Source organism: Mustela nigripes, unplaced genomic scaffold (assembly GCF_022355385.1).
Source record: "Mustela nigripes isolate SB6536 unplaced genomic scaffold, MUSNIG.SB6536 HiC_scaffold_76, whole genome shotgun sequence".
Classification (NCBI taxonomy): Eukaryota; Metazoa; Chordata; class Mammalia; order Carnivora; family Mustelidae; genus Mustela; species Mustela nigripes.
In genome coordinates, this window is record NW_026739491.1 from 2,561,564 (window position 1) to 2,586,821 (window position 25,258).

At 42.5% G+C, this 25,258-nt stretch overlaps 1 protein-coding gene across 7 annotated transcripts in view; it reads right to left on the reverse strand.

Moving 5' to 3' along the window:
- The window catches only part of LOC132008252 (activating molecule in BECN1-regulated autophagy protein 1), a 178,324-nt gene that overhangs the window by 82,558 nt on the left and 70,508 nt on the right, over positions 1 to 25,258 (reverse strand). For 5 of the 7 annotated variants that reach the window (XM_059386774.1, XM_059386773.1, XM_059386775.1 and 2 more), the window contains 3 exons: positions 22,324 to 22,503; positions 8,203 to 8,283; positions 7,697 to 7,797 (listed from right to left, as the gene is read on the reverse strand). In XM_059386774.1, the coding sequence (XP_059242757.1) occupies positions 7,697 to 7,797; positions 8,203 to 8,283; positions 22,324 to 22,503 (362 nt within the window). The remainder of the gene's footprint in view (positions 1 to 7,696; positions 7,798 to 8,202; positions 8,284 to 22,323; positions 22,504 to 25,258) is intronic. The other 2 variants (XM_059386776.1, XM_059386780.1) reach the window with 1 other exon arrangement.

The following is a 25,258-nucleotide window of genomic DNA, read 5'->3' on the forward strand; positions in this document are numbered from 1 at the left end:
GAGGACACACTAGACTGTTAACTCTCAGGTTACCATTTGTTGGTGCCATAGAACAAAAGGTCTATAGTATTTTCAACTCACTAACCCCAGCAAAAGGTGAAAAAGTCCTGCTTGGGACCCAGAAGAGCCCCACTTGAGGAGAACACAGAAAAACTGAGAGACCAGCAAGGTTATAATCAATGAGGAGACTGGTATAGCTCTAACTCAGACTGGTCTCCAAAACTTGTTAACAAAAATCATAATAATGATAATACCTAACATCTACTGAATACTTATATACCAAAAAATACTCTTCTAAGTGTTTCGTTCATTTAATTTCACTCGTTTAACTCATTCAATCCTTGAAACAATCCTATAAGCCAGGAACTATTCTTATGCCCATTTTACATATGAAGAAATTGAGGACCCCAAAAGGTAAAATAAATGAACAAAGATCACACTGCTAGAAGTAGCAGAATAAATATCTGAACCTAGACAGCGTGGCTCTAGAGCCCAAACTCAAACATGTTGCTATAATGCCTCCCAAGCAAACTATATACTACAAATGACAGCTACCCTCCCCAAACTCCCACTTCCTCATCCTCATAGACCTATTCAAAAGAAAAGTGGGGACACAGTCAAAGTGTCTTCAAACTGTACCAAAAGATATAAATCCTTAGGCCACATCGTATTTGAGCTGCATCCTCCTTAGCTAATCAGAATTGGCAGTTAAAGTCCCAGGGGAATTATTAAATTTTTAGTAGCAGGGCCAAAACAAAATAGAAAATCGGGCCACTCCCTGGCTAGACTGTCAACTCCCTAAGGGCAGAACCATTTAATTCTTTTGTAAGACCCAAAGTGCCCTGGAAAATGCTAAGCATTTAGAAAATCGCTACATACACTTCAAAATGACAGTAGAGAAAGGGCACAGGTGGGGAAGCACCAGTGAGTGGGGAAAGATCAAGAGGAAATTTCCTGGGGGAGAGACAGAGGCACAGAAAAACTAAGTCACATAATATAAAAGGGATACAAAAGTTCATTGACAAAGCCCAGTATTTTCCCCTAGAAAAGCTTAACAGCACAGGCAATTCAGCTTAGAAACTAAGACCCTGGTTCTCAATAAGCACACTTCTCACTAGCAGTGTAAGGAGATGCAGTAAAAGACTGGGGTAGAGAGGACACCAATGCTCCCGTGAATGATGGACCCCAAGTAAGTAAAAGTCCTGGGTGCTGTAAGGTGTCTGTTTCGGAAGGCTGGGTACACTTACTTCTCTGTTTCCCAGGCAACCAAGCCAGCCCTTATCACCTTCACTTTCATCACTGGCGCAGAATGAAAGGTAATTGGGTTAATTATTAAAGGAGCACTAGCTAGTACCGCCACTACTAATTGTCCATTTATCTGGGGTTTATAAACAGCCATCTTAATTGATGTTGAATTGGAATGTGTCACTCACTTTATTTGCCTGGCTACTAGGTACCAGAGAGGTACAGGACATGGAGATAAAGGGTCCAGCCATGGAGATAAATGGTCCAACACCAGAACTATGATTCATTTATGTTCATACCATTTAAGTATATTATGATGGCCCTCAACCATATCACACATACTGTTCATCTTTCCCAGATTTGCCAATTCAAGCAAAGATCTAGTCTATTAGGCAATTTGTTGTATTAGAGAGCTAGGATACTGGGTTGAGAAATCAGACTAATTCCTAAAAGTCAGCAAGCCCAGGGCCCCAGATGTCCACCCACATGGCCAAATCAGACCAGACAGGCCTCCTAAAAGTAATTCTCTAAGGTACCAGGGCAATGCAGAATATCTAAAAGGCAAAAGACAACCAAAAATAAAGTTCACAAGGAAAAGAAAAGTCTTACAAAAGAGGTAACTCTGTCTGACCCACAACTTACAAATGTATTTTCTCTTCATTATGATTTTTCTAAATAGTATTTTCTTTTCTCTGGCTTATAAGAATACACACATGTAATATACACAAAATAATGTGCTTATCAACTTTTCATATTATTGGTAAGACTTTTTGTCAACAGTAGGCTATTAGTAGCCATGTTTTTGGGGTATCAAAGTTATACACAGATTTTCAACAACATGGGGGGTCAGTGCCCTTAACTCCTGCAATTGTTCAAAGGTCAATTGTATATGTTTTCTATTCTTTTTTTTTTTTTTTTTTTTTTTAAGATTTTTACTTACTTATTTGACATAGATCATAAGTAAGCAGAGAGGCAGGCGAGGGCGCGGGGTCCCCGCTGAGCACAGAGTCCCATGCAGAGCACAATTCCAGGACCATGGAATCATGACCTGAGCCAAAGGCAGAGGCCTAACCCTCTGAGCCCTTGTATATGCTTTCTGTGAGAGACCTACTTAAACTGAAAAAAAAGAAAAAAAAAAAAAAGGCTAAAAATTAAAAGGATAGAAAAAATATATATCACACAATCAACAGGCATAAAAGAGCTGGAGTAGCTATACTAATATAAGAAAAAATAGACTTAAAAACAATATTGCTAGAGACAGACATTTATTATAATGACATTTTATAATGATAAGAGTTAAATTCATCACAAAGGCATAACAACTATAAAAATATATGTACCTAACAACAAGGTCTCAAAATATATAAGGCAAAACCTGACAAAACTAAATGGAGAAATACACAATTCAGCAATAATAATTAGAAATTTCAATGCCTCAGTCTTAAAGGATAGGACAACTAGACCAAAAATCAGCAAGGTTATACAAACCTTGAACGACACTATCAACCAAGTAGATCTCCCCAAAATCTACAGCACACTCCATGCAACAACAGAATACATATTCTACTCAAGCACACAGGTAACATTCTCCAGGACAGACCATGTGCTAAGCCATAAATCAAGTTTCAATAAATTAAGATAACTGAAATCATACACCATGGTGATATTAAATAAGAAATCAACAACAGAAGGAAATTTGGGAAATTCACAAACACATGAAAATTGAAGAACACACTCCTGAATGTCTAGTGGGTCAAAGAGAGAAGAGATTTTTTTAAGAGAAAAATTAGGATGACTGGGCAATTAGAAAAATTAGGATGACTGGGCACAAAGCCATCTATAGCCCAGGACACTCAACCAGGCCCCAATGACCTGTGGCAAGGAGCAAGAAAATCATGACCCATTGATTTTAATCAAAACACTAAATTAAGTGCATCAGGCCCACATCTGCTGGGAACAGATGCTCATTAGGATGAAAGTCAAAAAGATTAGGCAGGACATATAACTAATAATCTACATTACCCAGGTCTCTATCCCTCAGAAGTTTTTTGTTCTTCCAGTAATTACCAGGAAGATGTCAAATGCCAGGGCTTCTCATTTCACTTTTATGAGGCCTCAAACATGCAGAAAAATACTGTAAGCTTATGAAACTTTTGGCAGGTACCCCCTACTTGAGCCCAGGCAAAACATGGCACAGAAGATTATGAGTCAGACAGACAGACCTGGTTTAAAGTTCTAGGTCAGCCTCTTACTGTGTTCTATCAGGCAAGTGACCTAACTTCTCTGAATGTCAGTTTTTTCCCCTGCAGCACGGAAATGGATAATCTACTTCACAGGGCTGCCATAACGATTATAGGAGGTAATATATGGGAAAGCACTTGGGACAGCACGTGGCTCATTGTAGGCAGTCATTAACTTTATGTCCTTTACTATCAGTGGCTGTCACTGCACAGAGCTAGAGCTGTCTACTAAAAAGTCAGCAGGGGGAGCTCCCCAGACTTCTCTGAGTTCCCCAGAAATACACCTGGTAGAGTTGCAGTAGCTTTAAATTTACTTACACTACTTTTAGTATAGGTTCAGAACTTGTGTTGCTAAAGAAGGGGCATGACATGGGTTGATGGGTGACAAGAGGCCACCAGGAACCTATACAATTGTGGAGAAGGCACCAAGATAAAGAGGAAGAGATGAAAATTAACAATCAAAACTTCTTTGTAGTAGCTTCTGTTTTCTATTATCACTCTCAGGATCATGTGCGAGGAAGTAGGCAGAATGGATCTTAACTATCTACAAATCCATTTTTTGTTGATGACTCTGAATGGCTTTGGCCCACAGGAGACTTGTTTGCTACACCTGGTCACACCTCCAGGTCTCCAAAAACTGCAGGTGTGTGTATGCTTCATCCAGGCAAAAAGGCATTATTCACCTTTCAAAGAATTTGGCTTTAGGGCACCTGGGTGGCTCAGCTGGTTAAACACCTGCCTTCAGCTCAGGTCATGATCCCAGGGTCCTGGGATCAAGAACAGCATTGGGCTCCTTGCTCAGTGGGGAGCCTGCTTCTCTCCTCTGTCCTCTCTCTTTGTTCCTCTCTCTGCCTGTGCTTTCTCTCTCTCTTGAATAAATAAAATCTTAAAAAAAAAAAAAAAAAAGGTTTGATTGAAGTTTGGAGCTAAGAACCAAACAGCCAAATTGAGGTATGGTCAAGCATCTAGACTTTGAGCTACAGGTAGACAAGAATCGTGCCTCTTATTCACTCTGGTAGCCCAGAACAGTGCCTAGCACATAGCTACACAAAAAATACCTGTTGAATGTAATTGTTTTGAGACTATCACAAACTCATTCCAATCATACAAGTGAAACTGCCTTTCTAGGAAAACTGGGAGTGCTTACTGCTAACAGGCCAATTTGTCTTTCACTCCAAAAGCCGTTATTACAGGAGCTCTATTACATGATCGCAGTAAGTTTAATACAAAGCAAAAATCTGATTCCACTAGAAGGCTAAAAAAAAAAGTGCTATGACATAATGATTTTCCTCAGCAAGCTCCACTGGGTCATAAAAGGCTATGTCTAGAAACCACTTAAAACAGAGGAACTGGGATGCCTGGGTGGCTCAGTTGGTTAAGTATCTGTTTTCGGCTCAGGTCATGATCCCAGAGTCCTGGGATCAGGTCCTACATCAAACTCCCTGCTCAGCGGGGAGCCTGCCTCTCTCTCTGCCTGCCATTCCCTCTGCTTGTGTGCTTACTCTCTCTCTGACAAATAAAAATCTTAAAAAATAAAACAAAATTTAAAAAATAGATAAAGAGGAATTAATGCAATTAAGAAAAACCCTGGAAATCAGCCAAGTTCCCTAGGAGCTCTTTCCCTCCTCTAGATTAAGGTCCTGGAAGAAGAATGCTATTTTGATGCTCTGTCTTTTAAAGTAACTGTACAGAGAGAGGCAGACTAGGAAGCTTTGGAGTCCCACTGCCTGGTTCAGTTCTGGCTCCTCAACTTCTAGCTGTATTACTCTGGACAAGTTAGTCTTCTGGGCTTTAGCTTCCTCCATACCCAAACACAGGAACCCTGCCCTCCCACCGCTGGGCCCTGTCACTTCTTGAAAGTTTGTGTTACACCATTTCAGTTTTACAAAAGACCTACATTAGTACCTTGCTTTCACTAAGTAAAGGAAATCTGAAGAGGATTTTCACTCTTATGAAAAAAGACGAGAAGTGAAAATAGCATTCAGCATTTGCTTTGCAGCGAGCTGTTAGAGGCAGCATGCACTCTAAGAGCATCAACCTGCCAGAGCTTTGAACTGCGTCTGTGAGCACATCTGTGCTTTATCTCAATTTATTTTGTGCCTCCATTAGTGAGATGCATCGTAAGGTATCAGAAAAGCCTAAGAGCCCTTATTTTTTGGGTTTGGGTACACTAAAAATTTTTTTCGTATGAATTAATGGTAATTGCTTCTTCACTTTGTTGCCATTTGGCTTGCAAAAGGTTCTGTAAGAACACTCCACTTTTGGACAGCAAAGGAAACCTGAATCTACAAATGCTGAGGGCCTTTATGAAAAGACCAATAGGCTCTCTATAACATGTATCTTCAGAAAACAGAAGAAACTGGTTTAATTGTGAATGGAAACCATCTGCTAACCTAACCCAAGAGTGAGGTTCTTGAGAATCTAGATTTCCTTCCCCTTGAGATACTTTGCATTCTTTGCTAGAGAACTTTTCTCAGTAGATCTCATATCCGTTAACAACTACCTGCTGGAACATAACCCCTGTATTCAAAAGTATCCATAAGTTAAAGTGGGCCTTTTGGGGGTCAGACCTCTGGGCATAAAGGAGGAAACAGGAAATGGTGGTAGAGTTCTTAAATATAAGGAAGAAATAAACATAAAGCTATTCCTAAGCAAAGCTAAATGCCAAGGAAACAGAGATTTTCTAGCAGGAGAGGAACAGGAGGTGCTGTGTGAGGTGATGGAGGCAGACGTCTGGAACACAGGCTGGAGAAGAGCTCTGTAGTACTGCCTGGCAGTTAAGTGATTATATGTCAGTAAGGAGCTTCCACATGCCATCAGCCAAGCCACACAGAAACACCAAGCATGGGGAGGCACCAAGGCCTGGCGTCTGTTCACCCACTAGGGCCAGAGGTCCTCAGACAAGCTCATTAGGGGACCAGAATGTAGTCTGCTCCCCAACCAAGGCTGGGCCTACAAAGAGTCTGGTGGCTAGCAGAGAAACCACGGAGGTTTCTAGGACTTCTAGGCCTTGACATTGGGTCAAGGGTAGTCCTGCCTGAGAGTGACCAGAGATCCTGTGGCCTTCCAGCTGTCACAGTAGCTTGGTTAGGAATCACATCCTCCCAGGCTGACAGTGTTACTGTCTCACCCGGATCCCTTCCTACCTGTACCACCACAAAGCCCAGATTTTCTGAAACATAATGTCTTTAAGAAATTTCTAATAGGGGTGCCTGGGTGGCTCAGTGGGTTGGGGCCTCTGCCTTTGGCTCAGGTCATGATCCCAGAGTCCAGGGATCGGGCTCCGCATCGGGCTCTCTGCTCAGCGGGGAGCCTGCTTCCCTTCCTCTCTCTCTGCCTGCCTCTCTGCCTACTTGTGATCTCTGTCTATCAAATAAATAAATAAATAAATCTAAAAAAGAAAAGAAAAGAAAAGAAATTTCTAATAGATGCTAATTAAAGACATACCTAAATGTGGATTGATTTTTATACCGATTATGCCTTCACATACATAAATTTAGAGGTTGGCAGTAGAGGTGAGAGGGAAGTGGAAGAAAGAGTGTGAAAGGGAAATAACTTTTGTCAGAAAAAGAAAGAATCCTGCTTTGTTTCCTTCTCTAGACACTGCCCAGAAGCAGCAGCACACACTACATCTGAGAGCCTGGTCACATCATGTAGCTTAGGCCAAAAACATTCATTGCTAAGCTAGTCAGCCACCATAAAACTGTCTCAGCTGGGCTTGTCCAGCCCGTTTTCTGTTTCTGAAGTTTCTGAACCAGCCTTATGGGTCCCCTCTCCTCCTTCTTCCCTGGAAGATTCCACAGTGCCTGGAAACTCCATCTGCTGGCAGATGAGTGAAGGGTTGAAGAGGTGTGCATTAAACTCCTAATTAAATCACAGGATCTGGTTCATGAGTATCTCACCAACCAAAACATGAACAAGACACCTTTATCATTCAATTAAAAGCATAGCTAGAATCTAATTGTTGGGTTAAGAAACAAAGAGTTTAAACAAGTTTTTTTTAGAAAAGATGTTTGAAGGAAGTGGGAATGGGCAAGATAAACCAGGTTTGCTCCATTCTCGTTTCCTGCCTTGAAATAAAGAACTGGGTACAAAACAGTTTTCAGCCAGATGCCAAGATGCCATCACAACAACATAGGTAAAGGAGGGGAAAGCTTTATCTGGCTCCCTGCCCCTTCAACTTTTCAAATTCCAAAGAAACATTTCCTTACCTGCCAGGACCCTGTTAACAGAAGAGTGAGTTGCCAAGCCAGGCTGTCCACGTTCATGAAAAATCCCTGCATAAGGCAAGTACTCAGGCAGCAAGAAACGCCTACAAGAAGGAACCACGTATGAGAAGCCCATGAAACATTACCATAAAACAAAGGAGATATACTATCCATTACCCCCAACAGTCAAGGCTAAGGGATCCACTAAACTTAGAATCCACAGAAGCCCTGCACATTGTAAAAATTTCTGGAATCTGTCCTTCTGCAGACTTGTATCTCCTTCCTGTCTTTCTTCTGCAGTTTCACGGGACTTCTAATCTTGAATAGGATACTCCCCAGGCCACTTTTCTATCTCTTTTCATTGTGGCCAATCATCTCCTATCAAGTCTTTAGGTGGCATGGCCGAATTACAGGCTGACTAGGAAATAATTTCAGATATGGAACCCAAAGTCCAAATGTAGGTTTAAAAACAAAATCCCAGACTCTCATGAAGATCACCCAGTTCTTACCTTGGAACGAAGCGTCCAAGTGAAGGTGCGGACATCCGGGCATTGCGTGGAGCTCGGTGCCTGGATCTGTCACCATTGTCCCTGGAGAAAACAAAAAGTTTTCAAAACTATGTATAAGAGAGTCACTAAGCAGAACCACCCATCAGCCTGAGAGACAAACATCCCCCAAAGGAATTTATTCATTCATTCATTCATTCATTCATTTGGCAGACAGAGATCTCAAGTGGGCAGAGAGGCAGGCAGAGAGGGGTGGGGGAAGCAAGCTCCCTGCTGAGCAGAGAGCCCAATGTGGGCTCGATCCCAGGACCCTGAGATCATGACCTGAGGCGAAGGCAGAGGCTTAATCCACAGAGCCACCCAGGTGCTCCCCAAACGAAATTCCTACACTTAGGTGAAGATCCCAAAGAAATTAGTCACCCGGTTGCTTACTAATTTGGATGACACATTAATAACACTACATTTCTGGAATACCTCAACTAAAAGCTTTATAAGCATTTGCTGACAGTTCAGTAAGAAGGAGGATGATTTTTCATGAGCTAATGTGATCTCTGAACCCTGTAGCATCTGAAACTGAAGTCAAGTTTAGATCTTCAAGGGACCTGGAATGGAAATATATAAACTTCTTTTTCTAGATTGAAAGATACAGAGAAACTTTGGCTTTGGGGAATCTTGGGAGAAAAAAATTCCCCCATCAGCTTCATTCACCAAATGGTAATCTCTAAATGAGTCTGTTCAGGCCTCTGATACGGAAAAAAAAAATCACTCATGAAAAGTGAAAGAAAAACAACACACAAGAAAAAGACTAGGCTGTCCCTTTTTTTAGCGACTGCAAAATTAGCATTAACGAAGAGTGTAAGACAATGCAATCCCAAGCATTTGAGTTTAAAGAAAAAAAACAAAAGGCGGCGGCTAGGTGTTTTCTTTATGGTCTGATAAAGCAATAGTAATAACCACCATTCATTAAATACCAAGTTTCAGTATAAAGTTTATTATTTTTTTTTTAAGATTTTATTTATTTATTTGACAGACAGAGATCACAAGTAGGCAGAGAGGCAGGCAGAGAGAAGGAGGAAGCAGGCTCCCTGCTGAGCAGAGAGCCCGATGCGGGACTCAATCCCAGGGCCCTGAGATCATGACCTGAGCTGAAAGCAGCGGCTTAACCCACTGAGCCACCCAGGCGCCCCTCAGTATAAAGTTTATTAACATGTTATCCTATTTAATCCTTCTAACTTCCATAAGGTATTACTGGCTTTGTTTTATAGATATGGAAACTAAGGACCAGAAAGGCAAATGCCCAGGGTCACACAACTAGTAAGTGGCTAAGGCAGGATTCAAGGCATATCTCTACCTGATTTTGAAGCCCCTGCTCTTTCCAGTATACCTCACTGCCTCCTACAAGAAGACTTCACATGGCTTAGTTTCTAAGGCATCAAAGGAACAATAAGCCAAAGGGCACTGCCTGGACAGTGCAGTTAATTAGCTGCTTAACCAACTCCACAAAATAAATGAACCTCTGAAAGCTTGATTTGGTACTTTTTCTGAATTCTCCCTTTGGATAATCTTCAACTTAATGAGATCATCTTTGAACTGGCCCTGGAACCAAAGTTAAGACAATACTTTAGCTTTCAAATGGACTACTGGGAGCTTTAGAAGCCAGAAATGAATGCCTAGGAAGGTTTTTATATCTTAGTGGGATTGGATGCTGAGCATTAACAGAGCAATCAATATCAGAGATATTGGAAGCTGATCCATTAAAAGTCAGTTCTTGCTCTTTATTTTCCCAAAAGAGAAGGTATACTATTGTTTTCCTTAACATATCCTATCCTCTTGACTTGAAACTCTACAGATGTAGGGAGAGGTAAAGGGAGAGAGAAAGAGAGAAACAGAGAGAGAGGGAGAGAGGGAGAGAAAACAGACTATATGGAAAGTAAAAACGTTATTAAAAATAACAATGAAATCAGAACTTCATGACTAGTACACTGCAGCTCTGGGGAACCCACAAATTGTTACAAGATCTCGGTAGCCATATGCAAACAGGAGAAGATAAATATCAAACAAATAAGATAGTTCTCAAATTAAGCATATTATTATTTTTCAAATATATGTAGCTTCAAATTTTGACCAAAGTACCAATTCACTTTTTTTCCTTTCAGATTATTTATTTACTTATTTGACAGAGAGAGGGAGACACAGTGAGAGAGGGAACACAAGCAGGGGGAGTGGGAGAGGGAAAAGCAGGCTTCCTCTTGAGCAGGGAGCTGGGGGCTCGATCCCAGGAGGCTGGGGCCATGACCTGGCGAAGGCAGATGCTCAAAGACTGAGCCACCCAGGCGCCACCCCCCCGATATCACACTTAAATGTACAAATGAGGGGTGCTGTGTGGCTCAGTCGGTGGACCATCCAACTCTTGATTTTGGCTCAGGTTGTGATCTCAAGGTCATGAGATCAAGCCTGGAATTAGGCTCCCAGCTCAGTGGGGAGTCTACTTGAGATTCTGGGATTTTCTCTCTCCCTCTACCCCTGCCTCTCCCTAGGCTCACTCATGTTCTTGCTCTTTCAAATAAACAGATTAAAAAAAAAAAAAAAAAGTACAGGGATGCCTGGGTGGCTCAGTGGGTTAAAGCCTCTGCCTTCGGCTTAGGTCATGATCCCGGAGTCCTGGGATCCTGGGATCCTGCTTCCCCTCTCTCTGTCTCTGCCTGCCTCTCTGCCTACTTGTGATCTGTCTGTCAAGTAAATGAATAAAATCTTTAAAAAAAATCTTTAAAAGTACAAATGAATTTAGGACAGCTTTTCATAATAGCATATTCTACTTATCAACAGGCACTAAAAGTATAGTTAATTACCATGAGAAAAGTCAGAAAACATTCTGAAGTTAAAAAGGGTCCTAAGCCTCAAAAAGGTTAGAAACTAAGCCAGGGAGACATTTCCGCAAAGAAGACATCCAATTGGCCAACAGACACATGAAAGGTATCCCAAAGATACAAATGTAGTGATCTGAAGGGGCACGTGCACCCCAATGTTTATAGCAGCAATGTCCACAATACCCCAACTATGAAAAGAGCCCAGATGTCCATCAACAGAGGAATGGATAAAAAAAGATGTGCACTCTCTCTCTATGCCGTCTTTGTGTCATGTGTGTGTGTGTACACACACAGGAATATTATGCAGCTATCAAAAAACCTGAAATCTTGCCATTTGCAATGACATGGATGGAACTAGAGGCTATTATGCTAAACGAAATAAGTCAAGCAGAGAAAGACAATTATCATATGATCTCACTGATATGAGGAATTTGAGAAACAAGACAGAGGACCATAAGGGGAAGGGGGGAAAAATGAAACAAGATGAAACCAGAGAGGGAGACAAAGCATAAGAGACTCTTAATCTCAAAGAAACAAACAGAGGGTTGCTGGAGTGTAGGGGGGATGGACACTGAGGAGGGTATGTGCAATGGAGAGTGCTGTGAATTGTGTAAGACTGATGAATCACAGACCTATACCCCTGATACAAATATTATATGTTAATAAGACAAAAAAAGGAAAGAAAGAAACTAAGCCAGGGAAAGGAGTACCATGGGATAAATGCAAGTGCTTCCTCCATAGCTCTGAGAGAGAGCTGCCTTCCCAGAATCAATCACACTGTGGAGCTGACAATTGGCTTCTGCAAAGTCCAAAGATCTCTCCCCCCACACAACAAACAGCATTCTATCTGGTGTCAGCAGGGCTACTGAGCAGGGAAGGAGAAGCCAGTGCACTAGATCATACTGACTAGCAGTTGCCAGTGCTCGAAGACGGCACAGGGCTTGGTGAAAGGACAAGGGGAGACAATTTAGAAAAATGGACAAACAAAATACGTCAGGGCTGGGGGGACATCTGGGCTTCTTCAACATAATTCACAAGCCTCTTTTCATTGTTATTAAAACCGACAATCAACTCCGACAAGCATGGTGGGGAGGGAGAGGAAAAAGAAATCTTAAGCAGGCTCTACGCTCAGCACAGAGCCCAACTCGAGGTTCGATCTCATGACCCTGAGATCATGCCCTGAGCATAAATCAAGAGTCATACACTTGGGGCACCTGGGTGGCTCAATGGGTTAAGCCTCTACCCTCGGCTCAGGTCATGATCCCGGGTCCTGGGATCGAGCCCCGCATTGGGCTCTCTGCTCAACTGGGAGCCTGCTTCCTCCTCTCTCTCTGCCTGCCTCTCTGCCTACTTGCAATCTCTGTCTGTCAAATAAATAAATAAAATCTTTAAAAATAAAAAAAAATTAATTAGGGACGCCTGGGTGGCTCAGTTGGTTGGACGACTGCCTTCGGCTCAGGTCATGATCCTGGAGTCCCGGGATCGAGTCCCGCATCGGGCTCCCAGCTCCATGGGGAGTCTGCTTCTCTCTCTGACCTTCTCCTCATTCGTGCTCTCTCTCACTGTCTCTCTCTCAAGTAAATAAATAAAATCTTAAAAAAAAAAAAATTAATTAATTTTTTTAAAAAGAGTCATACACTTAACCAACTGAGACATCCAAGCACCCCCAATCAACTCTTTTCTGATTCAGTTTTTCCTTCCATTAAAAAAAACAGGGGTGTGGGGCACCTGGGTGGCTCAGTGGGTTAAGCCACTGCCTTCGGCTCGGGTCATGATCTCAGGGTCCTGGGATTGAGTCCCACGTCCGGCTCTCTGCTCAGCGGGGAGCCTGCTTCCTCCTCTCTCTCTGCCTGCCTCTCTGCCTACTTGTGATCTCTCTGTCAAATAAATAAATAAAATTAAAAAAAAAAAAACAAACAGGGGTAAGACACAAACCATGGCCACAAATAATGGCTTTACAGGATTCAGAGATTACTGGGGTATATTTGGGAAAATACAAATGAGATCAGCTGGCTCAGACACAAAGTCTCCGACTGATGGTCACATTCAACAACATGAAAGACATCATATGTTAAGTGAGTGGAGATGTATCCGCTGGTCCTCAGCTTAACATCTTGACAGATGATACAGAAGTAGGAGCTAAAGAGCAGCTCAATTAAATACAGAGAAGACTTCAAATTAAAAGCATTGAGAATTCGAGTATAGAAGAAGAGTGAGAGCACGGGTCTCAGAACGACTAGAAAACTGTGGAAAGCAGTAAACACACAGTAAGAGGAGAGAACAACAAAGAATATCCAGGAGTAAACAGCTCAAACACCATTCCAGAAAAACCCTGAAAACAGGAAGGGGAAAGGTGGCAACGGCCAGAATGTTCGACCACAGGACAAGTGAGGCAAGGAGAGGGATAAAGGTTCTAGGCATTAGTGCTGACCACAAAACCCCTGACTAAAGGCAAGGCTCCAAGTAAACTACAGATGAAAAAAACAACTTATGACCCTAGACTCTATAGTCTCGAAAGAAGGGAGGATTCAAAAGTAAGGAGTTTGGGCGAGGAAACCAGCTCCAGTGAACAGCATTATCTGCAGCGGGATGGGATATGAGAAGGGCAGAGGGAGAGTGCTAAGAGTTCCAAGAAAAGACTGAAGACTTAAAAATACTCAACATAGTGTTGCATTTACAAAGCCACACAGACTCTGCCACTCACTTCAGTGCCGACTATAAGACCAACGTGAGGCAAGGCTTCACAGGGAGGAGGCCAAATGAGTTGAATGTGAGTGGACCAGAGGCTGTCTGCCAGATGAACGGCGGGTAAAGGCAGACCCAGACAGACTGTTCACCTTAGGAATGATGGAAGGTGCTACTTACAGGGGCCTAAGGGAACACAGCCCTTTGCATGCCCTCTCCCAAGCAGACTTGGAGAAAAAAAGCAAACAAACCAAGCCAGTAAGGAGCAGAATATGCAAATATGTTGGTACTGCTCCTCCCTCACAGGAGGACTCTTTGTCACCAGAATGCTTTTCAGGGAAACACCAGAGAAATCCTCATCAATTTCATCAGCCAGAAGCTGCCTTTAAGTCAGCAGGACAGAAGCTGGCAGAGTTATTAATGGCTTTCCCAGTTGCCGAACTCTGTGCATCTTTGATTAACCCTCAGAGGGGTAAGATAGTAAGATTTTCTTATAAAAGATTTTAAAAGGAAAAAAAAACACCCTTCAAACAATAAGGTATCCAAAACAAATGCCAAATACAAGAAAATGCGTCTTTGGAACAAGGGAGAGACACACAGCAGCAACTCTTGCTAAACGCCTTGGATTAATTGCCTCAGAGAGAGGCTATAATTTAAAGGAATGAAAAACACACCTACAGACTGCTGTCTGAGTCCTGACCAGACAGTCAGGTTGTCATTACTCCTATGACAAACGGCTCTGACTCGGGCCTTTATAAACGAAGCTCTTGCAGCAAAAAGCTCAAAAGGTCATTGTCTTGACAATACCCAGTTGACTCTGCTGAAAATTAGACCATTTAAAAAATGAGTGTTTTCTTATGCTCTTCTGTTTTTACTCTATCTCCAGACAACAGAAGGCCTAGCTGGTATTCCTGTCCCTGGATGGCACAAGTCCTTTCATTCCCCGGGTGCTCTTAGTAAGAAACCGAGGGCCTGTCTTTATTGCCAAGGACTGTGCACACATGTAAGGGCTTAGATTTCTGGGAGGAAGGCACAGGGCCCACGGATTCACAGGGCATACCTAAGAGCACATATCTCTTGGAACTTCAGAGGCTTAACTCTTCTCTAAAGAAAAAGATAATTACTGTTTACAAATTCCTCTCCTCCCTTATCCTACCTTTAATTTCATGCATTTTAATGCATACATTCCATATTCCTATGGTACACTTTATGTTAAAAATACAAAACTGTATCTCTAAGTGGTTATGTCCTACTCCCCCCACCCCGCCGGCCTGGCTGTTTAATTCTTTCCTTCTGTGTTTTCCCATGCTATACCTAAGTACAATCCATACATATTCCCTTTTCTTTCTCTTCTAACATTCCTCATAATAAATATTCATATGTATTTTACTTGCCCAGAAAGAATGCTAATTCTGAAGTTGCCAAGCAATAGTCTATATTTCTAAGCAACAGGCTCAAAATCCTCAGGAAAAGAGCAAGAATTCAGGTAGGCATATATTTGAGAAATATGTTGGGACTCTCCAGGTGCCAGAAATCCTGTTCCTAATCCTCAGGAAGTCTCCTCACTTCTTGGAGACTTTTCATCATTCTGCCTCTGCTGAACCCAAGGGAAGTTCATCTAAGGTAGTCAGCTCCCACAAAGATCTGAGCACTTCAGGGTTAAACTTCAGAGATCATCCCCTCTGATTTTACAGATCAGACACTGAGGCCTAGGGTGGGAAAGGGACTTGCCCAAAATCAAATGACAAATTTGGCTCAGCCAACACCAGAACCCAGGGCAATTCTCTAGACAAGAGTTGTCAGGTGATGGGGGCAGCGGGCACTGACAAGTGATCCCAGTTCCCACCACAGCTACTCTCGGAGTCACTTGCTGTTTTACCAACTTAGTTCAAAACTGGCTCAACTAGGAGTTGAAAAGGACATGGGCAACAATTCATTTGGAGAAGCAGGAAGTGAGAGAGTCGAGCTCTTGAAGCTCATTTCCCAGGAAGGTTCACCAACCAGCCCCACTCTTAGAAGACACCAGGCCTCTTACACCCAACACATAAGGTCCAGTCCTCGAATGTCTTCTCCTGTATTTCACCCACTGCTTCCTAACTGGTTTTCCTGCATTCCTCCATATACTTGCCACTTTAGGTCACCCAAACAAATGCTGTCAGAGGGAGCTGCCTCAGATACGTCTTCAGTAATGGCTGCTCCCAGATAAGGATAAAGTCTAAACGTCTCAGCCAGGCATTCCAGGCCCTCAGTTCAGGCCTTTTGGATCTTCTCTCTCACATTACAAACGCTCTGTAGCTCTAGTCATAGACTGATTCAGGGTCCCCCCAAACAAACCCTGTAAATCTTCTGTCTCCAGGCTTTTGCTCAAGCTATTCCCTTTCAATCTCCTAGAATCTCCCTCCCTACCCTCATTCTCCACATCAATTCATCAAAGTCCTATGCAGTCTGTCCACCCAGCTGAAACCCAGGGAGCCTCCTCACATCTCCCCAAATACTCTCTTCCCTTCAGAGAATGCTTTTCTGTATTTTGTGCTACCTTATCACAGTCTCTCTTGTAAGTTATTATATAAAAATCTGCTCATACTTCAATGACTCCCTTCACTACAAGATAAAGTTCACCTCCTTTGTAAGGTACACAAGATTCGCCAAAGATCTGGTGCCATCCTAACTTGAGGCTCATCTCCTGCCACAGAGCTTGGACTTTACAGTCTAGCCAAACTTATCAACAAGGGAGTTTCTGAAATATTCCATGCTATTCCATGTTTCTGTGACTATGCATTTATTTGTCTCTCTCCCAAGTAAATCTACAAGTGACAGTCCTATTTTAAGACCTATAACTTTCTTTTATAAACCCACCTTATTAAAAAAAAAAAAAAAATCAACCACTACGAAAATCAAGTAAGTGAAATTATTTAAAACTCTGATAAAAAGGAAGAGAACTGTTTCTTATCTCATCCCACTTTAGGAACTACTTCTATTCTTTTATGCCTGATTCCTGACTGTTCTAGCAGGTTTCAGTCTATAAAGAGAATAACTTTAAAGTGTGTTTCCTTAGAATTCTCTTGTATTCCTAATATCAAAGAGCCTGTGGTTTGTAAGTCAAAGGAAGGAACAAAGGCAACTCCTCTTCAAAATGAAATAGACAAGAACACTCTATAGACCTACCCCTCCCTTTCTTAGCTACTGTTATGTATCTCTTATTAGTAGTCACTAACTCCCACAGGAGTCCTGGAAATTCTGGGCACAGAAGAGAGAGCAGGAGAAAGTACTACCAAGGACACGTAGCTTCACTCCACCAGAACTCCTGGCCATGAGAACTTGGAGCAAATATAACAGTCTCATAAAGCTGCTGCCAGGATTTCACCTATACACAGATGATAACTGTAGTATTATTTGGTTTTAACATATATTCTTTGCCATGGCTCAGCTAAATTTCAGTTACAGCAAAAGGGCAGGTGAAGAATATTAAATATTGAATGCAAGGCAGCATCTTATGCCGGCCCAATCAGATGGTAGAGCTGAGTGACAGCCTTCAGAACCCTCAGCTACATCACATACCAAAAAGATCTTTTGACAACTTCCTTGCCAGAAGGTGTCTAGCACGGAGACCATAAAAGGGCAAGCTCTTCGTGCATGAGGCTGTACATGTGTATGTGGTCCTGTCACAATACTTCATGCCAAACGAAGGAACCAGAACCTACTTGTGGCACCTAGAAATGACTGTCATACAGTGAAACATTTTTGCCTGTATGGTCACAGTATGCATTTCTGGGTAAAAATTCAAATACAATCAGATAAATTAGAAGAGCAAAGAAAACAAATGTAATAGACCTAAAGTGACTTCATCTTAAGGCTGAAAGACCAGAATTCTCACTGAGATGTTTTTCCAAAGTAAGCCCAGTGTCACAATGGTAAATGAAGTACTTGCTCTCCTCTGTGCTAGCAACAATTTTAAGAAATGAATATAATTCCCTCTGGCTGGTATGTTGGTGGACATATTTGTGACTGATCCAATCTGAAACTTTAGTTCCCGCTGAGTGCAGAGCCTGACACAGGGCTTGATCTCACGACCCTGAGATCATGACCTGAGCCAAAATCAAGAGTCAGATGCTTAACCAACTGAGCCACCCAGGGACTCCACTTTTAAAGCTTCTTAAATCTGCATTACAGGGGTGCCTGGGTGGCTCAAGGGATTCTTTGCCTTGAAAGGCAAAGCAGTTCAAAAAGACACAAGAAGGGTGGGAATGATTCTGGGATTATAATTACATTTAGAAGAAGAGATATCAGGAGGAAGGAGGTGAGGATAATAAACAAAAGACACATGCCACCTTTTGTGCAGGCCCCAGCAACTACCAGGACATGGCACTTAAGCCTCCCTCTGTTTCCAAAAGGATGGTGAAAATTAAAATGGCATTTTGCCTTACGGTTATTTGCTTTCTACATTCTAGCAGGTGGTCTAGGCTCAAAAGCAGGCAGACAGCAGTGTCAGGGGCAGCCACACCTTTACCCTGCTTGTGAACATCTTTATGCAAAGACAGATGCTGAAGGCTTCAGGACAGACCTTCTGACAGCGGGTTTCTGGATGTCCTGTTTGTGCATTCTGATAAACACAGGGACCCTGCAGTCTCAATCCTGGCTATAGAGAGAGATGAATGGCAGGAGAAGATGCCTGCCTGAGTAGATGGGCCATTAATCCAGACGACAAAAGAATAAAAATTTAACCTGACGGTGACCAAACTTCAAAGCTAACCTCCCTAAAGAGAAATCTAGATAGTCTTATTCCACAGCAAATTCAGGGAGCAAGAGCTCAAATGTGGTTCTACAACATTTATAAGGTTTTTATTTTATTTATTCATTTTTAAAGATCTATTTATTTATTTGAGAGAGAGAAAGAGTGCATGTGGTGGTGGGGGGCAGAGAGAGAGAGTATCAAGCAGACTCCCCACTAAGTGCAGAGCCTGACACAGGGCTTGATCTTACAACCCTGAGATTATAACCTGAGGCGAAATCAAGAGCAGATGCTTAACCAACTGAGCCACCCAGGCACTCCATTTTTAAAGGTTTATAAATCTGCAGGATGGGGTGCCTAGGTGACTCTGTCAGTTAAGCATCTGCCCTTGGCTTGGGTCCTGGGATCGAGCTCCACACTGGGATCCCTGCTCAGACGGAAGCCTGCTTCTCTTGCTATTGCTCCCCCTTCTACTCTCTCTCACTCTGTCAAATAAATGAGCAAAATCTTTAAATAAATAAATAAATAAATAAATAAATAAACCAAATAAATAAATAGATCTGTAGGACAATAAACGCCAGACACTGGGTGCCTGGGTGGCTCAGGCAGCTAAGCAGCTGCCTTCAGCTCAGATTTTGATCCCAGGATCCTGGGATCGAGTCCCGCATCAGGCTCCCTGCTCAGCAGAGAGCCTGCTTCTCCCTCTCCTTCTGCCTGCTGCACTGCCTACTTGCGCTCTCTATCAAATAAATAAATAAAATCTTTTTAAAAATAAACAAACAAACAAATAAATAAATGCCAGACACTAAATATGTTTGCTCCTGTTCTCGAATCTCAGACATGTATGATTTTGTCTCTGTATCCTCATTTAAAAATATACTACAGTGGGGCGCCTGGGTGGCTCAGTGGGTTAAGCCGCTGCCTCCAGCTCAGGTCATGATCTCAGGGTCCTGGGATCGAGTCCCGCATTGGGCTCTCTGCTCAGCAGGGAGCCTGCTTCCCTCTCTCTCTCTCTGCCTGCCTCTCTGCCTACTTGTGATCTCTGTCTGTCAAATAAACAAATAAAATCTTTAAAAATATATATATATATATACTACAGTGAAGTAAATATCTCATTAGGATATTATAAGGATTAAACAAGATTTTAAATATATAAAGATATATAAAATATATTAATGTATTTATATATACTACAAATGTTCTGTATGTTATAAATTAGTTTACACATGAAAAATATTATAGCTGATATATTTCATTCAACAGATGATGGAAAAGAACCAAAAAAGATGGAATCTGGTGACACTATACACCTGGATGGGACAAGGCAGTGAATGGCAAAATGATCCCTGGCTTAGCAAATGGGAAGAAAGCTGAAGATGTCGAAGTGAGACTGCAAAGGCAGGAGCGTGGTGCATTATGAAGGCAAGGAAACCAGTAGACCAGTCTCTCTTAATGGCACCCTAAGCGTCAGGAAGATTCCAGGACCTAACTTACCTGCCTCTCTGTACCTGAAAGAACTATGAATTATGACTGTACAAGCTTCTGATTTTCCTTCTGGTTATCAAAGCTAAGGAAAAGGACTGAGGCAGAGAAATTAAAATGGGCTAGTACATTCCCTCATCTTTCACTCATTTGTGCCTCAAAGCACCTAGACATTAAGAGAAGAGGAGTAAACCACAGCACTCAGTTTACAACAGGAAGGAGGAGGGCAAAGAAAGAGACAGAGAAAGAATGAACAGACAGTAACTCAGCATCAACCAGCTAGCAACTTCCTTTACTAGGAGCTTGGACTACTTACTAATATTGAAGTGACTAATCCATAGGTGCTACTAAAAACAAGACTGCAGTCTGCATCAGCCCCAAAAGAAAGGCAAACACCCTGTCAGGGACTTTCGGAGGGACATGAGAGAAATCAGCCCATTGTTACAAACCAGGGAGCCAGGGAAGACCCTTCGGGAGAAACAATGGTTAAGTCAGTGCAGAAAAGGTGAAGAAGGCAATGTAAATTCAGGTCATGCTGAAGCCAGCGGGGAGGTGAGAGCACAGGTGGGCTGTGGGGAGCACAGGGAGGAGGCAGTCTGACACAGGAAAATCAAGGGGGAAGGAAGGGGAGAGGGAGGAGGTGGTAGCAGAAGAAAGAGAAGGTAAGATGAGAACAGAACATTTTAAACTAACCCAGAACTCCATTGTGAAGGACAAGTCACGAGGCAAGATACAGCTCAAAGGCATCAGTACCACGTTTCACCAGTGCAAAGAGATAACACAGCCTTCCAAATGTGCATGGAGGGAGGCTATGCGATCTGCACGGATGCCCAGAGCTCCCCGGGATTACTGAGGCTTTTCAGCGGTACTAAGTCCCAGCAGCCTTGGCATGTACTTGAAACTGCTTCCCTGAACAGATCCAGGGCTGGAAAAATCATCATAACCTGCTGGGGAACACATTTCACTCCTGGTGGGTGCCTGGCTAAGGGAGTGCAGACTCCCTTTCCCCTCACCACCAGTATATGCACCCACCTTACCCTAGAGTAGACTGGAGGGTCAATGACACTGGCGGGGACCCAGGGGGCAGCCGGTGAGAGAGAACCAGCACCCCTGCTCCGCTTTCCACTCCAGCTGCTTCAGGGCATCCCTGCATTTCTTTCACGTTTACATCTTCCCCAGACAAATGAACCGCCCATTCAGTCTGCCTTCTGCTTCCAAGTACACAATCGCTAGTGTGTTTAAGAATCATATCAGGAAGGCAAATTGTATAAAGGTTGTTTCCACCTTCTTAGTCGTCTTTGGCAGAGAGAGTTCTCCAACGCATCTTAAAGCTCTATTGCAAGGTGGCTCTTGGGGAACTATCCATTCAGCTCACGGCAACAGAAGGTCAAGAGGGAGGCAAGAACCCTTAACATCCCAGACCTGACCCAGACTATGTCAAGATGGAGAGGGGAAAAAAGGAAAATGATTGACAGGCTGTCGTATTCCAATACAAAAGGAGAAAAAAATAAGTCTTAACCACCTCTCTCTCTCTCACTCATTTTGCATGTTTGAGAATATCAAATATAGGAATCCAAACAAGAGCCAAATGATATAAGCCAGGAAAGCTTTCAGCATAGAAAGAAATACAATGAATGGCTAGAAAGGTCAGGAGCAGCAGGTCAGAGAATTCAAACACAGCAGTGAGACGGAGGTGTTTAATCCTGTGTGCGGGGCTAACCCTGCTCCTTTAGCTCACCCCCGCCCTCCAATCAACCACTCAAAAGCCCCAGAAGAGCAAGGAATCACCTCTCAAGCCACCACATTAATCTGACAGTCAACTTTCAAAGGATCCTTATAGGCGAGATGGGGAGGGAGCAAGTTTAGGCAACGGAGCAGGATCTCTACGAACCCACGCGTGATTCAAGGATACTAAAAGGAACTGTCCTTGGGGAAATCTGGGTATTCTCATTATTTCTAACCTCTATACCTACTCTGCTGAAGAGGAAATATACTAACCATCCTGTCTCCCTGATGCTGTGAAGACAGGCTATAAGAAGCACTTCCACAGCCACTGTTCATGCAAAAGGAATAGGAAAACGTTGCTTTCATACGGAGCGGCAGCCATCTTCTCCAGCGTGGGCTGGGGCCAACGGTCTGTCTCTCACCACAGGCTCTGGTGAGTCAGCAGCACAACTGCCAGAGGTGGGGGGGCCCCTGAGCCTTTTAACCCCCTTTCCCTCACCCCATCCTATTACTCATAAATAATAACTTAGGGGGTTGAAGCAAAAATGTCAACCACTGCTGCTTGGACAGTGGTCAACTTGGAAGCACACACAGCTTGGGAGGACAGGGAAGAAAGCAAGCTGAGGGAGTACTTACTCAAAGTCCTCAAACTCCAAGTCGGTTCCCTCTACTGATGGGCCCTGGTTGTCTGAGGAAGAGGAGGAGGTGGAAGAACGGAGACGGTTCTGCTGATAGCGCATGGAGCGCTGGCGAATACTGTCTCTCCGTGAGAGATACTGGATCATCCTCTGGGCGTAGTAGGCAGCAGGAGATAATCTGAGAGAGACAGAGATGGACAAACACAAACTAGCACTAATGCGGGGAATACTGTGAAAGACAGTAAATCCAGCTCTCCCATGGTATCTCCCTGCTGAGGCGAACTCCGGAGACATGAAAAATAAAGGGCATTTAACTCACCAGGAGGTCTGTACTGCACAATATGCTTACCAGACTACCACCAGGGTTTCCGTTCGGAGAGAAGGCAAAGAGGCTGCTGAGTCAGTCATCACCTGCTCAACAGCTGCCCCCTCCTCAGGAGATAACACTGGACCTTCCTTTTCAGTTTCTTAAGGGACCCCTTGTAGCTTTCTCAGGGTTCCCTTCACAGAGATTCACGGCCATCTTCAATCACCCATACTCAAAATATAAGAAACGAAAAGAGACCACAGCAATCGTCTACTGGCCAGCTCTTCTTTCATTTTATACAGGAGAAAAGAGGCCAGGAGATGGCACACCGGGCATGACCAAAGAAGGCACCATCTTCACCAGGACGTCCTTCTCCAACAAATCCACACAGCTCCAAATTTGTCCTAGCTCCCTAAAATGAGCTCTCTGAACCTCTCAGATCTATGGATTATTCACAGATATTTGTAACACAGAGAAAATAGGAGCAAAAAAGAGAGTAAAATACACTCAGGAAAACAAAACCTAACAGGGAAAAAAAAGATTTTTCTATTTCTAACAACAGAGCATCAGAGGTTACACGGGCACTCAGCAATGCAGAAGGCATGTTACTCCTTTTTCTTCTCCCTAACCATGGCTATTCTCAGTGGATAATTAGTCTAGAGCTCTATCCTTCCAAATGTGGCTTAGTGTCTTCATATTCCATGAAAACGTCTAGTGTCCCATACAATTCACCACATTCCCTTCTTTCTCAAGTTTTTCCTCCATCTTTCAGAACATTGCTACATACTAAGTGAGAGCAGAACAATAATAGAAAAACGTTTTATATATATATATTAAGTGGATTACTAAGAAATTTCCAGGCTTAAAACTTGCCTGAGGCACACACTTTTAACTCAACAATCCCACTAGGAATTTTATCATATGGAATTAGTGAAAAAACTGGGAAACATCCCAAATGCCCACCAACAGATTAAATAAACTGCATCTGTACAAAGAAACACAAGGTAGCTATTAAAAAGAGTAAGTCATCCCTATATACACACAAGAAAAACTTTAACACAAAATTTTAGTGGGAGAAAAACTGAAAGAATAGTATGCATATACTAATATGTATATAAAAATTTTCAATTAGAACAAAAAAATTAAAAGAAACACAGCAATGCTAGTGGATTCCTGGGAATCTTAACCTCTATAATATCTGAATAGAAAGGAAAAAAATATCTATTTTTTTTAATGGAAATCTGGAAAAACTGAGAATGGAAATAGTAACAGTTACATTCAATGATGGGAATAGTATTTACAAAATCCTGCTGCCTGACTTTTCATTACCCCTGGACAAAGTTTCTGGGGAGATCTCAGTAAATCTACTGACTCAGAGAGTCAGTAGGGGAGCTGAAACTATCTCTGAAATGCCAGTCATCAGAGGTGGTATCCTTCTGGCTAACTGCCAAATGGAATTCTCAAGCAGGCCAAAGGACAATCTTTGGAACTCAGAAAGTCCTTGTTATAGAACAATACACTGCATTTGGCATCCCTGAATCCAAATTATACAGCAAGTGGGCAGGGGATGCACAGATGCCTTGGCCAAGATCATCAGAGTACAAGAATCATTTCTTAAAAGTCTCAACATGTGGATCTTTCATTATCCACTGGCCCCTATTGACATACATTTTGCAAGGATGAATCAAGAATCCGAAATTTTCAAGAGACAAAAGTCAGCACTCTTGAGTTATTCCTGTATCTACTAAATATACAGAAATCTTCCAGAAGTCAACCATTGATGGTTAAATTCTCAAGTCAATCAGACTAGAAAAGAATGTAAAAAACGTTTCAAGAGCAGAATGAAGATTGTTTTTTGGAACTGATGCTGAAAAGTGACTATATATACATTCATTCCTCAGTTGCTAGCCCACTCTAACTAATGGGAAAATTATACTATTGGTGACAGAAGTAGAAAGAATGCTGATGCAGACAATAATAAAGACTGCCCTTTTACGTAAGGGCATAATTTCAGCACTAGGTAACCCCAACTGTTTAATTTCACCATAGAATAGGAATTCCCTAAGCTACAAAACTATGCATCAATGGTAAAGAAAAAAGGATTCCTGGTACAATTATCAAACACAAGTACACCCTAGCCTCATCTTTTTAGGGATCCAGAGGGAAACTAAAGATCTGAATGCTGAAATGTCCCATAAAGGCTTTGACCTATATGTATTATGTATGGTGACGTCTAAGAGGAAAAAAATTAAACAACCAGTAATGAGTTAGCAATCATCCTCCTACTGGAGAGCTGGATAATCACCAAATTCTGGTGTCCCAAGTAAAAATTTTAAATGTTTAAATATATCCACAAGTTTTCTTCAAGGAAGAATACCCTCTCCTCCAAAGAAAACTTAACTGTGTGTTCAGAGGGGAAAATGTAAAAATAGCAACACCACAAAGTATGACACTTTCTATCATAAAGGGATCTGAGTGGGAGTAAAAAAGATTTGTTACATGAAAGGTGGACAAATAATGGTCTTTAAGGATCACTGTTAAATGTTGTCAGGTTAAAAATTCTGGGGATGAGGGGCACCTGGGTGGCTCAGTGGGTTAAAGCCTCTGTCTTTGGCTCAGGTCATGA